Source organism: Mirounga angustirostris, unplaced genomic scaffold, assembly GCF_029215605.1.
Source record: "Mirounga angustirostris isolate CCGP_5_RB_7025 unplaced genomic scaffold, mMirAng1.0.hap1 SCAF_13, whole genome shotgun sequence".
NCBI lineage: Eukaryota > Metazoa > Chordata > Mammalia > Carnivora > Phocidae > Mirounga > Mirounga angustirostris.
The window spans coordinates 13,101,820-13,114,765 of NW_026991721.1; the positions used below are offsets into that span (position 1 = coordinate 13,101,820).

At 34.4% G+C, this 12,946-nt stretch overlaps 1 protein-coding gene across 1 annotated transcript; it reads right to left on the reverse strand.

Annotated features, from left to right (window-relative positions):
* Positions 1 to 10,307: 10,307 nt before the first annotated feature.
* Positions 10,308 to 11,230, reverse strand: LOC123857978 (olfactory receptor 5AS1-like). The gene is given in 2 exon segments (XM_045895262.1): positions 10,308 to 11,170; positions 11,173 to 11,230. Coding segments are annotated over 2 exon segments (921 nt in total).
* Between the last annotated feature and the right edge of the window lie 1,716 nt (positions 11,231 to 12,946).

Below are 12,946 nucleotides of genomic sequence, written 5' to 3' on the forward strand. Positions count from 1 at the left end.
ATTTAAAAACAATACGTATTGATTTGAATTCTATTATATCCAGGCACACTAGGGTTGTAGGTAGGAAGAAGTATCAGCTTGTTGTAGCAAAAACAGTCTTAAGCTCTGAGAATCAAGTGTCTGTGTGCATGCCCTGGTTTTATTATAGACACAGTGACAAACTCAAGGGGAATAGAAACTCATTCTTAAAATGCTATTATTGGATTCATAAAATAAAATTATATCTAAAATGTTTCTAAAATACTATTACATAGATATGAAAGGAATGGTTTTCCTTGTGAGGTAGTTAAAATACATTGTAATTTTCAGATACTCCATTTTAAAGAATTTTCCATAAATGTGCAAGTAGCCTTAAGTTACTATATAAACCAAATATTAAATACTGTAAACACACATGCAGACATGAAAATATTGAATGTAGGTATTATGTAAATATTGCCCTTTTTCCCATAAAACGAAAATCTTTGAAGCCTTTGAAATATAAATAACTCACGAGTTAGGACATTGTTTTCTGGCTACTTGGGAACAATACTGAAATCATATAGCTGGTAGTAGGTTCTTTTAGTGCGGGGAGATAGGAAATATTAATATTTTTAAGTCAACCTACATTACCACTTCTTAAATACATTCACAACAAAACAAAGTCCAGAGTAAGCAGAATATCTAGTGAAGACGACCAGGTTTTCATGATTCTTAAAAGACTAATTGCTGAGAGTAAAGATTTTTAAATGTTTGGTTGCTTTTCTTTTGGGGACATGAACTATAGCTCATGTGTAGATATGAATCTCAGATGTCCACAGGTTGGATCATTAGCATCCTTTCTGGTCTCTCAAGACTGGAGTTAATCATGCCCCTGCAAGTCTTCTCACTCACCATTCACTAGATGCCTTTACCTTCACTTTGATAAAATGCAACTTCCTTTTATAAATAAAACACTCACACATCTTAGGGTAAAGGCACAAAACAGAGAATAACTGCAATGCAGGAACTAAAGAAATGTGCTCCGCTCGCATATATGCTACCCAGACAAATCTTCAAATGTTCTAATGATGAAACTGCTGAGATTGTCTTTTTTTTCCTGTGAAATGGGAACATTCACACATGTTCTATGAACCTCATTGGTTCCTTATGAAATTAATCTAAATTAATGCATGACATCATACTCTCTAAACTTTAACAATAATTTACATTAAATTTTTATGAGATTTTACACACATACACAAACACACAGAATTGAATTGTATACTCTCCTTTTGGTTTATTTGTATAAAGCATATGCTTTTCTTTTCTCTAATAATTCAATAGACATCACAGAGCTGTGGATTATGTCTTATAATTCTTTTGTAGCTTCCATTCTACCGAAGTGTAGACACATTAGACACTGTGGAGATTTTACATATATTTCACATAGCTTTATTAGATTTTTGCAAATTTATATTTTGCTCTCTTAATCATACAAATAACATACTTATTTCTGTATGTTTGGGAAAGGATGGTGGATGGTTTTGTTAAGGTGTGCTGTTAATTTTAACATGAAAGCAGAGTAAGTTACAATATATGCAGATAAATAAAATAGTGGAGTCATGTCAATCCAAATATTGTACAAAAACCAAATAATTATCAAAAATTTTTATATGCAGTTGTTAAGATGCCAATAAAACAACATTAGAGTGTCTTTAGATACAAAATAGAATATATTGCCATGTAATGAGAGAAAAGAATTTCAGAATTGAACAAAACAGTCAGTGAGGAATGGAGTTAGCTACATGATGAATTAGAGTTGCAAATTAGAAGCAGGGGAAAAAAAAGCAATATGGTTAAATGTAGCCAAATTAATGGCACAAACTCTAAAACCAACTGTTTCATAATTTGTGAAGTCATTGCTACAGTAACTCGAATAAGGGATCAGTGTCAATGGCAAGAAGAAAATCCGGTATTTGCTGGCCAAAAATATCTTGGCTGATATACAACTTAAGTTTTCTGAAATGGAATCTTTGACATTCTTGAGATGGGTTAGTTCCTTCAAAAATGGGGAAGTATTTCAGATCCTAGGAAGGTTAGATTTATTATGGAAATGATAAACTTAAATTCACAAAACCCAGAGTTTAAGAAAACTTGTTACATTATATCATCAGACTGATCATATTTATGAAACCAACTTCAAATACATAATCAGAAACTGACTTAGAACTGGGTGTTTTGTTGAAAATTGAAGGGAATGTTAGTATGATTTTAAACAGTATAAAGTAATAAGACCATTTGGAATTCACCATATTTATATATTCATGTATTAAAATATAAAGCATTTATATTCTTGTGTTGATTTAATTTGTTGGCCTAATAAGATTGAGAAAATAAAAAGAAATCTATAAATTCAGTTTAAAATATAATCAGTTTAATTAAATAAGATTATATATTATGGCAATTTTTAAGAGCCCTTAGAAAAATTACTGCTATAATTTACTAGTTATATAATTAGACTACCCTGTTTTGCAATTTGAATCAAAATGTAAGGAAAAAAGTTGATTTTTATGTTTATTACAGCAAAATACCACTTGTTAAATAAAATAATAGAAAACTAGCAATGAAAAGTCTTTCCCATGTGGAAAAGTGATTCTTGAAGCTAACAAATAATTCACATTTCAAGAAATAGATGGCAAATAATTTGTTCAAATTTCAAAACAAAACCACTATTCATATTCATTTCCAGCTTTTTAGATAAATGATATTTGAAATTTGACATACTGATGACTTATCAGTATATTAATTGCTGATTACACACTAAAAACTTCATTATATTAAGATTCTTATGTATCATTCATGGAATTCTGGTGACATTGGATTAAAAAATGTATCTTTCTATATGCATCTATGAAATCCAGTATTAAATAACAAAGAAAGAAAGGACAAAAGAGAGGGAGGAAGGGAGGAGGGAGGAAGGGAGGAGGGAGGGAAGGGAGGAAGGGAGAGAAGGGAGGAGGGGAGGAGAGAAGAAGACAGAGAGAGTGAGAGGAGAGGGGGACAGAGAATATCCATATAACTTTAAATACAAATTGTAAAACAATAGATAGCCTAAGACAGACATTAGGTTTTTTTAAAAAGATTTTTATTTATTTATTTGAGAGAGAGAGTGAGAGAGAAAGCACGAGCAGGGGGGAAATGGTAGAGAGGGAGAAGCAGGCTCCCCATTGAGCAGGGAGCCCAGTGTGGGACTCATCCAGGACCCTCAAATCATGACCTGAGCTGAAGACAGACACTTAACCAACTGAGCCACCCAGGCATCCTAGAACAGACATTAGAATTCCCATCATTATTTTAAAAGCTTTTGTAATTTCACTTTCATAGTGCAAAGTTCAATCATATGAAGAATGATTTGTTATTCAGGTAAGGATTGGAAATTGAAAACTTTAAGAAGAATTACTAATATGACATTCTTAGAATATACTCGGCATTCTTCAACATCTAGACCTATGTCTGGCAAACACTACCATTTAACCCCCTTCCCACTCAAGATCACAGACATTCTTTAACCTTATTTATAGATATAGGTCAGATTTTACCTCCTTGTACAAGCTTTTTATCAGAGTCCCATAGTCAAAAAATCTTTCTATGTCTTTCTCTAGAAGTCCCTAACAGAATGCCTGGTTTATCGAGTTGTACAATAACTATTAGTTGAAAAACTGAATATATTTTATATGACTCTACTCACCATATTTACAGTTTTAGGTAGAAATTAATAGTTGTAAAAATTATAAAATACGGAGGGATCGATTAAGATATTTGTGCATGTGTGAATAACTAGATGCCAGATATAAATGAATAATTGAGTTGCATTCCAGAATTATCAATGAAAAGCTTGCACCACAAGCAGAATAACCAACAATTGCCTATTCCTCTATAAACGGATGACAGCACTCAAACTGATCATAGTGGCTGACATAAATTCTGTGAAAATATATTTGCTAGTGAAATGTGAAGCGATACTTGTTAATATAAAAAACTAAGACAGATGGGCTATTTCTCAGAAATGACAGGTAAGGATTAACTTATTCAAGAGTGATTCCTTAACAGGCTGTCCTCTTGCAAAGGTGCATGGAAATCAACTACAGATCAATGTGAAGGCAGTAAGGAAAATGCTGAGGTGAGGAAGCAGTGAAGCCACATGTCAAAAGCTTCAACATCAGCAATTGGACTCCATTTCCCTGATTAAGCCAGGAAAAAAGATGGTGTTTCCTTAACCATGAAGCCTGAGCTAGCAGATGAGGCTCCTGTCTAATTGTATTATTGTGTTAGAGGTTCTTGATCTTTATCAAGTCGTGGGGACTCTGATGCTTCCCAACATATAAATGTTGAGGTGGCATCTTTGGGTGGCCATTATTCTGCCTACCACACCCACTCAGATGGTCATTAAAAAAGTTTCTAAGCAAAATTACCATATTTACACGGTAGCCACAGATTTTAGCCTTGTTTATATACTATTTATTTTCATGATGGTGATAACAGCTATGGGCTGGTTGACTCACAAGACACCTTATTTACTGGATGATTTGTTCCTATAAGGCTAATCTTTCTATGTGGGCAAATGTCCACCCCTATCAGCCACATGTGAACATGGCCTGCACCCTGAGGCTTGTCACTTAACCATCCTTATGTTTCCACACTTCGTCCATGACCTACAGTTCCACAACCATACTTTGGTTTGGATGTTAAAGAGCAGTGCTTCTCAGGTTTCTAAGTGAAAAAGATCTAACTACAACTTCAGTGGTGGTCTTTTTATTGGATGAGGGTAAGTGAGCTGATAAAAACAACTAAAGTCTGACAATCATGCTATGTCAAATAATCAAGAAGACCACCCAGTTTTGGGGGGCAAGTGAATTAGCCTGGAATGCTTGGCCTGGCAAATTTTATACTTCAGAATTATTCTGTTAAGCAGCCAAGGAGGGATATGCATCCTGGTTCATAACTTGTATTACATCTAGATCAACAGCAGCAGTCTTGGAATTGGGGAAAAGCCCAGGTGTACCATCACCATCCTTGGACATCTTCTCTTGGAGGAGTCTTAGATGGGTTGGCTCCTGGTTTAGTAAAAGGCTTCAAGTGTCACCACACCATTGTTTGTTATGTCCACAATCCTAAATGTACATATTTGCTCCTGCAGCAATGTCAGGGATCATGTCTACAGCACTTTTTAGGGGAAATGGAAAGGATCACTGACATAGTGAGGTAGAAATCATGGAAGCCACCATTTTGGATAGGAAAGAAAGAATTAGAGTTAAGGGCTAATTTGTTCAAAACTAATTCTTTGCTGGCTATGAAAAGTATATAGGGTTGAGAGGTTAAGAAAATCAATTATGATACAATGTTGTGGTGGATCAAAGATGGCTGTCAATTCATTGACACACCTCCCCTTGAATCTGGTGTCACCTTCACAGCTTACTTCTCAACAGAAGACAAAAGGAGTGATGTTCTGGGACTTCCGAGGTTAAGACCTGAGAAGCTAGTAGCATCTGCCTTAGTCTTTTGGAACACTTGCTCTTGGGTTATCCTAAGGCCATCTTACTGAAGAGAACACTTGGGAAGACCAAAAGGAGAGGCCCTAAGACTGCATGAAAAAGAGATGCCCAGCCAACCTCCAGCTATTCCAGTCCCAGGTTTTCAAGTGATCCCAGATGAGACACCAGACATTGCGGAGAAAGGAGACTATCCTTATCTAGCTCCTTGCTACATGGTAGATTCCTGAGCAAAACAAATGGTTGCTGTTCTTAGCCACCAGGTTTTGTGGCAGAGAAATATACAACCAGAGCAAATGCTGGCAGGGTAACTCAGGTCACATATTCTGACATTATTTGTATAGCTCCACCCCAAAGGTTTGGACTCCAGCTCTTGCTCACCCAGATGGGTGGTGGTGCCCCTTTGTGGCAATGCCAGAGTTTTGTCTTCTTGCATGGTCTCAATTGTAAGGCTTGTTTTGCAGCCTCAAAATCAAGCTTTAGAAGCTGGTACTCTCCCCCAACTAGTGAATTTTGCAGAAAAGAGCTAAAACAGGGTTTGGCCGTGACATATGGGTATTCGACCCTATCCTCTGATGGGAAGAAGGAGGGCTGTTGCTTCCTCAAGAATATACGTGAAAAGCCACATATCCTGTTTCTCAGTAATGATGGCTGATCCAGCCAGATTATCATACATTATCTCAAAATGGGATAAACACTGATGAGAACAGTATACTTGATGTTGCTTCCATCTGTGAGGAGAGATGACACCAGGAGGTGGTGCCAGGAAATTTTTCTTTAGTTTGTTCAAGAGCACATAAAACAGAAATGATTTTTGTGGAGCATAAAATCTTTTACCTTCTTATAGGAGGGAAACGATATGATAAAAATCCTGGTTTTTATAAACAATGAGGACTATGTTTATATAACAATGCAATGTTATTAGTATACATACTTAATTAGAACTAATAACAATATATAAGTTATAAATTATGGCATGTCCTCACCATACTTAGCAGCTAAGAGAAAGTATGGATTCTCAATTAATACTTACCCCAGTCTCTATCAATTGGCAAACATCTCATGTGTTCCAAGAAAGTATTTTTTATTTATTTCTCAGACAAAAACTACTTATGGATGTATTCTTTTGAACATATCTTTTAAAAATGACCAACAATTTTTTTTGTTTCATGTCACTAGAAAAAAATGGTATTTTTAACTCCTGCCATGAAACTCACTTGCCCTTGTCCTCCAATGCTCAGTGTAAAGGTAATAAAGGTATAGAATTGTCACATAGACTTTATTTCTGACTTGAATAGAGATCTGCATTAAAATGTAGATATTATTACAGAAGGAACACCATTTTTAGGATTTTAAGTTTGTATACTGCATTGCTTTCTTATAACTGAAATGTAATATAGCTTCTCTGGTAACATTCTTTCTCACCATAGACAGAAGCAGAAAAATAAATCTCGTAAGACTTGATGACCATAAATACCCTACTTTATTATAATTTTTTTCCTCAACTGTAGCCCATTTCTTAATATATAGTCATTTGGCTTTAAATTTATGTGCTTACTTTATTAAAATTATGTGTTAATTTTCTGTGTTCATGCAGTAAATCTTTGAAATAAATCAACATTAGGGAAATAATGCAGAACAAAATAAATTTCATCTGAGATGTTCTTACCAATTATTATTCTATATTCAGGCAGTGACCTCACTCTCATGGGTTTCACTTGCTTTATGGACAAAGAAATAGTCTTGACTAAGTTCAGTGGTTCTCACTCAGGGGTAATTTTGCCTCCAAAGAGACATTTGGCAATGTTTGGATACATTTAGTTGTCCTAGATAGGGAGGATGCGACTGTAATCTAGTGAATACAGATCAGGGATGCTGCTAAACACAGAATAAGCCTCTCTTCCTCCCCAATAAAGAAATATTGGCCCAAAATGTCAATAGGAACTTGGGTTAGATAAACTCTAAATAATTTTATAGTTTACAAATACACCGCAGTCAAAAAATGGGCAGAAGACATGAATAGACATTTTTCCAAAGAAGACATACAGATGGCCAACAGACACATGAAAACATGCTCAACATCAGTGGTCATCAGGGAAATACAAATCAAAACTACAATGAGATATCACCTCAAACCTGTTGGAATGGCTAAAATCAACACTGCAAAAAAAATAAGTGCTGACAAGGATATAGAGAAAGGAGAAACCTCTTGAACTATTGTTGAAAATGCAAACTGGGCCAGCCACTCTGGAAAATAGTATGGAGTTTCCTCAAAAAGTTAAAAATAGAACTATCCTATGACCCAGCATTTGCTCTACCAGGTATTTACCCAAAGAATACAAGAACACTAATTCAAAGGGATACGTGTACCCTGATGTTTATAGTAACACCATCAACAATAGCAAACTATGGAAACATCCCAAGTGTTCATCAACTGATGAATGGATAAAGACGATGTGGTGTATATATATATATATAATGGAATATTACTCAGCCATAAAAAAGAATGAAATCTTACCATTTTCAACAACATGGATGGAGTTAGAGAGTATTACACTAAGTGAAATATGTCAGTCAGAGAAAGACAAATACCGTATGATTTCACTCACATGTGGAATTTAAAAAACAAAACAAATAAACAAAGAGAAAAAAAAGAGAGAAAGAAGCAAATCAAGAAATTACTCTGAACTATAGAGAACAAACTGATGGTTACCAGATGGGAGGTGGGGGGGTGGTTAAATAGGGGATGTGGATTAAGAAGAGCACTTGCTCTGATGAGCACCGGGTGTTCTATGGATGTGTACATCACTATATTGTACACCTCAAATGAATATTACAGTGTATGTTAACTAACTGGAATTTAAACAAGAACTTAAAAAAAAATAAAAACAATGACAGCAGCAACAACAAAACCAAATACATTGTAGTTTATTTATTTTAAAACTAACTTATTTTAGAAAATGAAAACAAGTCTCAGATTTAATAGGCCCTATTAAAGAACCTGATAATTTTTTTATGCAACCTTATATCCATAACACAATGGATGGTTGATGATAAGGAATCAGCTCATTTCACAATACTCCCATCAATGTTTTTTTAAAAGGAAATTTCACTAAAATTAAAAGAAAAATTCAAACTAGCCTATAAGTTTCAGAAACTGGTAAAAAAAATAACAAATTAATGGCATTGTACTGTGTACTCGGGCAGTCTTCATAGTAGGACAGGTGTTTTAACATGCTGAAAGTCATTAATTTGAATATTGAGTTCTGCATTTTTGTTTTTTGGGTTTGGTGGTTTTTTGTTTTTGTTTTGTTTTGCTTTGCTTTTTTGCTTTCCGGCGGTATCTCAGACATTTGAAATGCTTCACAGGTACTTTTGAAATGCCTAATTTCTTCTGGGAATCAAACCTTTATTGTTTCTTAAAATAAAATAGTAATATAATAGTAGAAAAATAATGAACAAGGGTATACCATTACATTATAATTGGCAGTAAAAGCTTTACATGTATTCTAGGAGATTGATAACATATTTGATCATCTAATTCTCAAATCATACATATGCTAATAGCTTTACATATATTAGTTCATTTACATATATTAGTTACATATATTAGTTTGAGGATTAAATAATCCTCAAAGCAAACCATGGTAATGGGAAATATCTTATTCTTGTCTTATCTCCATTTATAGGGTTACATCCAGTAAAAACTAATCCAGTCATTCATATTTTCATGCTTACTAGAAAATGCACAATATTATATATTCACAGGTACAAAATTTATTCCTTTAACTTTGTCAAGATAAAACAAAGGAAATGGAGACTGAAGGATCAAAATCAACTACAGAAAATGTCTGATAATTTAATCATCAAAAAGTGATCCCAGAGCCAGGAGTATTTATACTTCAATTGGTTTGCATTGTCAATTTGCAGAATAAAATAATTAAAGCCATTGTTCACCTCTTCTTGAAGATAGGGACTCAAAGATTAATTCAGTAACATATGGTCAAATAATTAGTAATGAATACAGTTTATAATCTTGATGACCTTCACAAACTGGTTTGGTTTTCTCATGTACCCACTATGAATGGAACAGTAGAAGATCTCTTACACTAATCAATCTAGCCCAAAGAAAATCAGTGTGCTATAACTTCACTCTGTCCTAATATTAAAGAGACCATTGTTATGTGACTTCTATCTGATTTTCCAAGAACCAGTGAAACCACCATTGCTTATCATAAGTGATATTAAATGTCCCTGATGATAAATGTTCTGCAAGTGCAGAATCTAGACTCAGTTTCCCAAAGAAAGCTACATTTAGTCACTCATCTTTCCATCCATTTATTCTACCTATTCATCCATTAAACACACATGTAATGAGAATATGCCATATGTCCAATACTATATAGGAGTTGGAACAATAAACCAAGACACATATTCCCTGCTGACAAGGAGTTTCTAATATGGGTGGGTTGACAGATAATTCAACATATATCTTTAATCTAACATGATAAAGAACATAATGAATCAATGCACAAAGTGTTTTGTGAACACTAATTGGAAAGCAATTATTATTACTTATTTTATTTTAAGTATATTTCACAGAGTAGAATAATTTTGGAGAGCACATTTCTGAATGAGAGGACAAAAGTATTTTAAGGTATTGAGGATGAAAAGTTATATTTATTTCTGAAAAACTGTAATAAATTTCAAAGAGTTGACATACAAGGTGTTTATGGCATGATGATATTGGAAGGGTAAGCTATATCTGGAATATTCTTAAATGTTTTAAATTCTTATTCATTTAAAAGTCCGGCTTTCTAATAGCTTTTTGAGGGTGTTCTTTACATGCTTATTTCTGAAGCTGTAGGTTATTGGGTTAAACATGGGAAAGACAACAGTATAAAATACGGCAACTACCTTGTCAGTGTCTAGGGAATAGCTGGTGGTGGGACGTAAGTCCATAAACAGGAGCGTTCCGTAAAATAACGTGACCGCTATGAAATGGGAAGTACAGGTGGAGAATGTTTTGCTCCTGCCCCCTGAGGACTTAATGCTCAAAACAGTGATGAGGATACAGAAGTAAGAGATAAATATGACCACAAAAGTGCTGGTCTGAATGAAGCCACACAAGGCAAAGAGCAAAAGCTCATCTGCACATGATGAAGCCAGGAGAGGTGGGATATCACAGAAAAAATGATTAACAATACTGGAGCCACAAAATGGCAGCCTGAATGTGAGGCACACATGTACCAACGAAGTCATACTTCCACTGAAGTAGGCCAACACAATGGAGCAGATACAGACTCTCCTAGACATAAGTGTAGAATAGAGCAATGGGTTACAGATGGCTGCATAACGATCATATGCCATTACCGCTAGAATAAGGCACTCAGCATCAGCAAAACAACCAAAGAAAAACATTTGTATTGCACAGCCATAGGAAGAGATGCTTTTCCAGGATGCTAAGAAATTCACCAACATTTTAGGGGCAATGGCTGAAGAATAGCAGATGTCTAAGAAAGACAAGTTGCTGAGAAAATAATACATGGGGGTTTGAAGGCTTAAACTGATATTAACTAGGATTATTAAACTCATATTTCCCACCAGAGTTAGTGTATAGACTATGAGAAATACCAAGAATAGTGTGACTCGGAGAGGAGATAATCTGTGAATCCAACAAGGAGAAACTCAGTTGGCATGGTATAATTGCTCCCCAACATCTTGGTTTTCTTGTTTTTCTTGTCCAAAATAGATGGTATCAGAATATGTGAGTTGACTTGAGTGATGTATGAAGCAAGAATATCTTTATTCTCCCTTTTAAGGAAGCAAATAGAAGGATAATAAAATCACAGCTATGACATTTTCTGTGATCTATTTGGTTTGTTTTCTTTTTTTGTCATTTTCTTTAAAAGAGGTAATTAAAAATCTTCACTGATACCAGAAGATGTATTCTGAGTTGGTGTTCTGAGATGCAGTAACTCTCCAAAAGCTGTGCATATTAAGAAATGAGATTAGTTCCTTTCAAGCTGAAAGGAAAGGAATGTGGTTTGGTCGATAAGATCTAGCAGAATTATGAAAGTTGGCAAAATCCTTAAAGCAAAGCTTTGTTTTTCCATCTTAAAATCATGTTCTTCCATGTAAAGGAAAGTTGAAAAAAATTCTAGGAAAAAATTGCCCACAGATAAACTAGATAATTCTACAGAAGAATATCTGTGATCTTGGGAAGTAATTTAACATAAAAGTTAAGACACAGAAGTTACTGTAAGAGATGACTAGGTTCAAATCTTAGCTTTGCTACTTACTGGTTGTGTGAGCTTGATAAAGTTATTTAACCACTCTGTGATGGCTAGAGGAATAAATGAGTAGATATTTGTAAAACATTTATGTTACTGGCATATAATAAACACTAATATGAGCATTTATTAAATAAAATGAATTAAAACAAATAAATTGACCTTTTCTTTTCTTTTTAATTGCTTACTAAATACTGAATTTTATTATGTATGTATGTATGTATGTATTTATTTTTAAGTGGGCTCCCCACTGGGCATGGAGCCCAACGCAGGGCTTGAACTCACCACCTTGAGATCAAGACCTGAGTTGAAATCAAGAGTTGGAGGTTTGGCTGACTGAGCCACCAAGGCGCCCCTCAATTTTATTTTTAATAAAATATTCAAGTGTCTCAAAATTCATCGTATCTTTGGCATCCTGGATATATGATTTGTGCTCTCTTGTAGAGAAAAGGCATTGTGTGTGTGTGTGTGTGTGTTCTATGCAAATATATTGTTTGGCAGTAGTAAATCTTTTACATATGTCCTATAATTATTGCTTTTGTCTCCCTGGACTTATGTCTCTATCTCACCTCTGAGGTAAGACAATGTCTGATGTGAGGTCCCTGAAACATAAAATGTCTTGAAGAACAACTATATCTCTGCACTTACTAGTGGACTTCTAAACAGGTTATATGAGAAAATATATGTTATATAACTAGAAGGAAATTAATCAAGGGAAAAAAATAGGATGAGTGCAAAGAAAAAATAGAGAAGAGAGGTCAGTCTTCTTTGGGAACCAGATCCTACAGAGGAAGATGTAAGGTGAGTGTCTGAAACTATGGTGAAGCAATCCAAACTCTTAAAATAAAGGAGAAAAAAGTGTTTACTTGGTTATGCAGTGCAAATGTCATTTGTAAGCTTTATATAACATTCACATTCTCACTTAAATCTGTCTTTTATTTTTTCTCTGAAGTTGTGGTTAAAAAATCAACTCAGTGATTAAAGTGGTTAAAGAATCTGCAATTAATTACTTGCTGTATAAACTTTAAATAAGGAGTTTGCACAGATTTCGTGGTTAAAGAATCAATTCAAAAATCATAAAAAAGGTTTCCTCTAAGTCATCTTTGTGAAATTTCTAACTAAAGAACTCACATTAAAGAATCA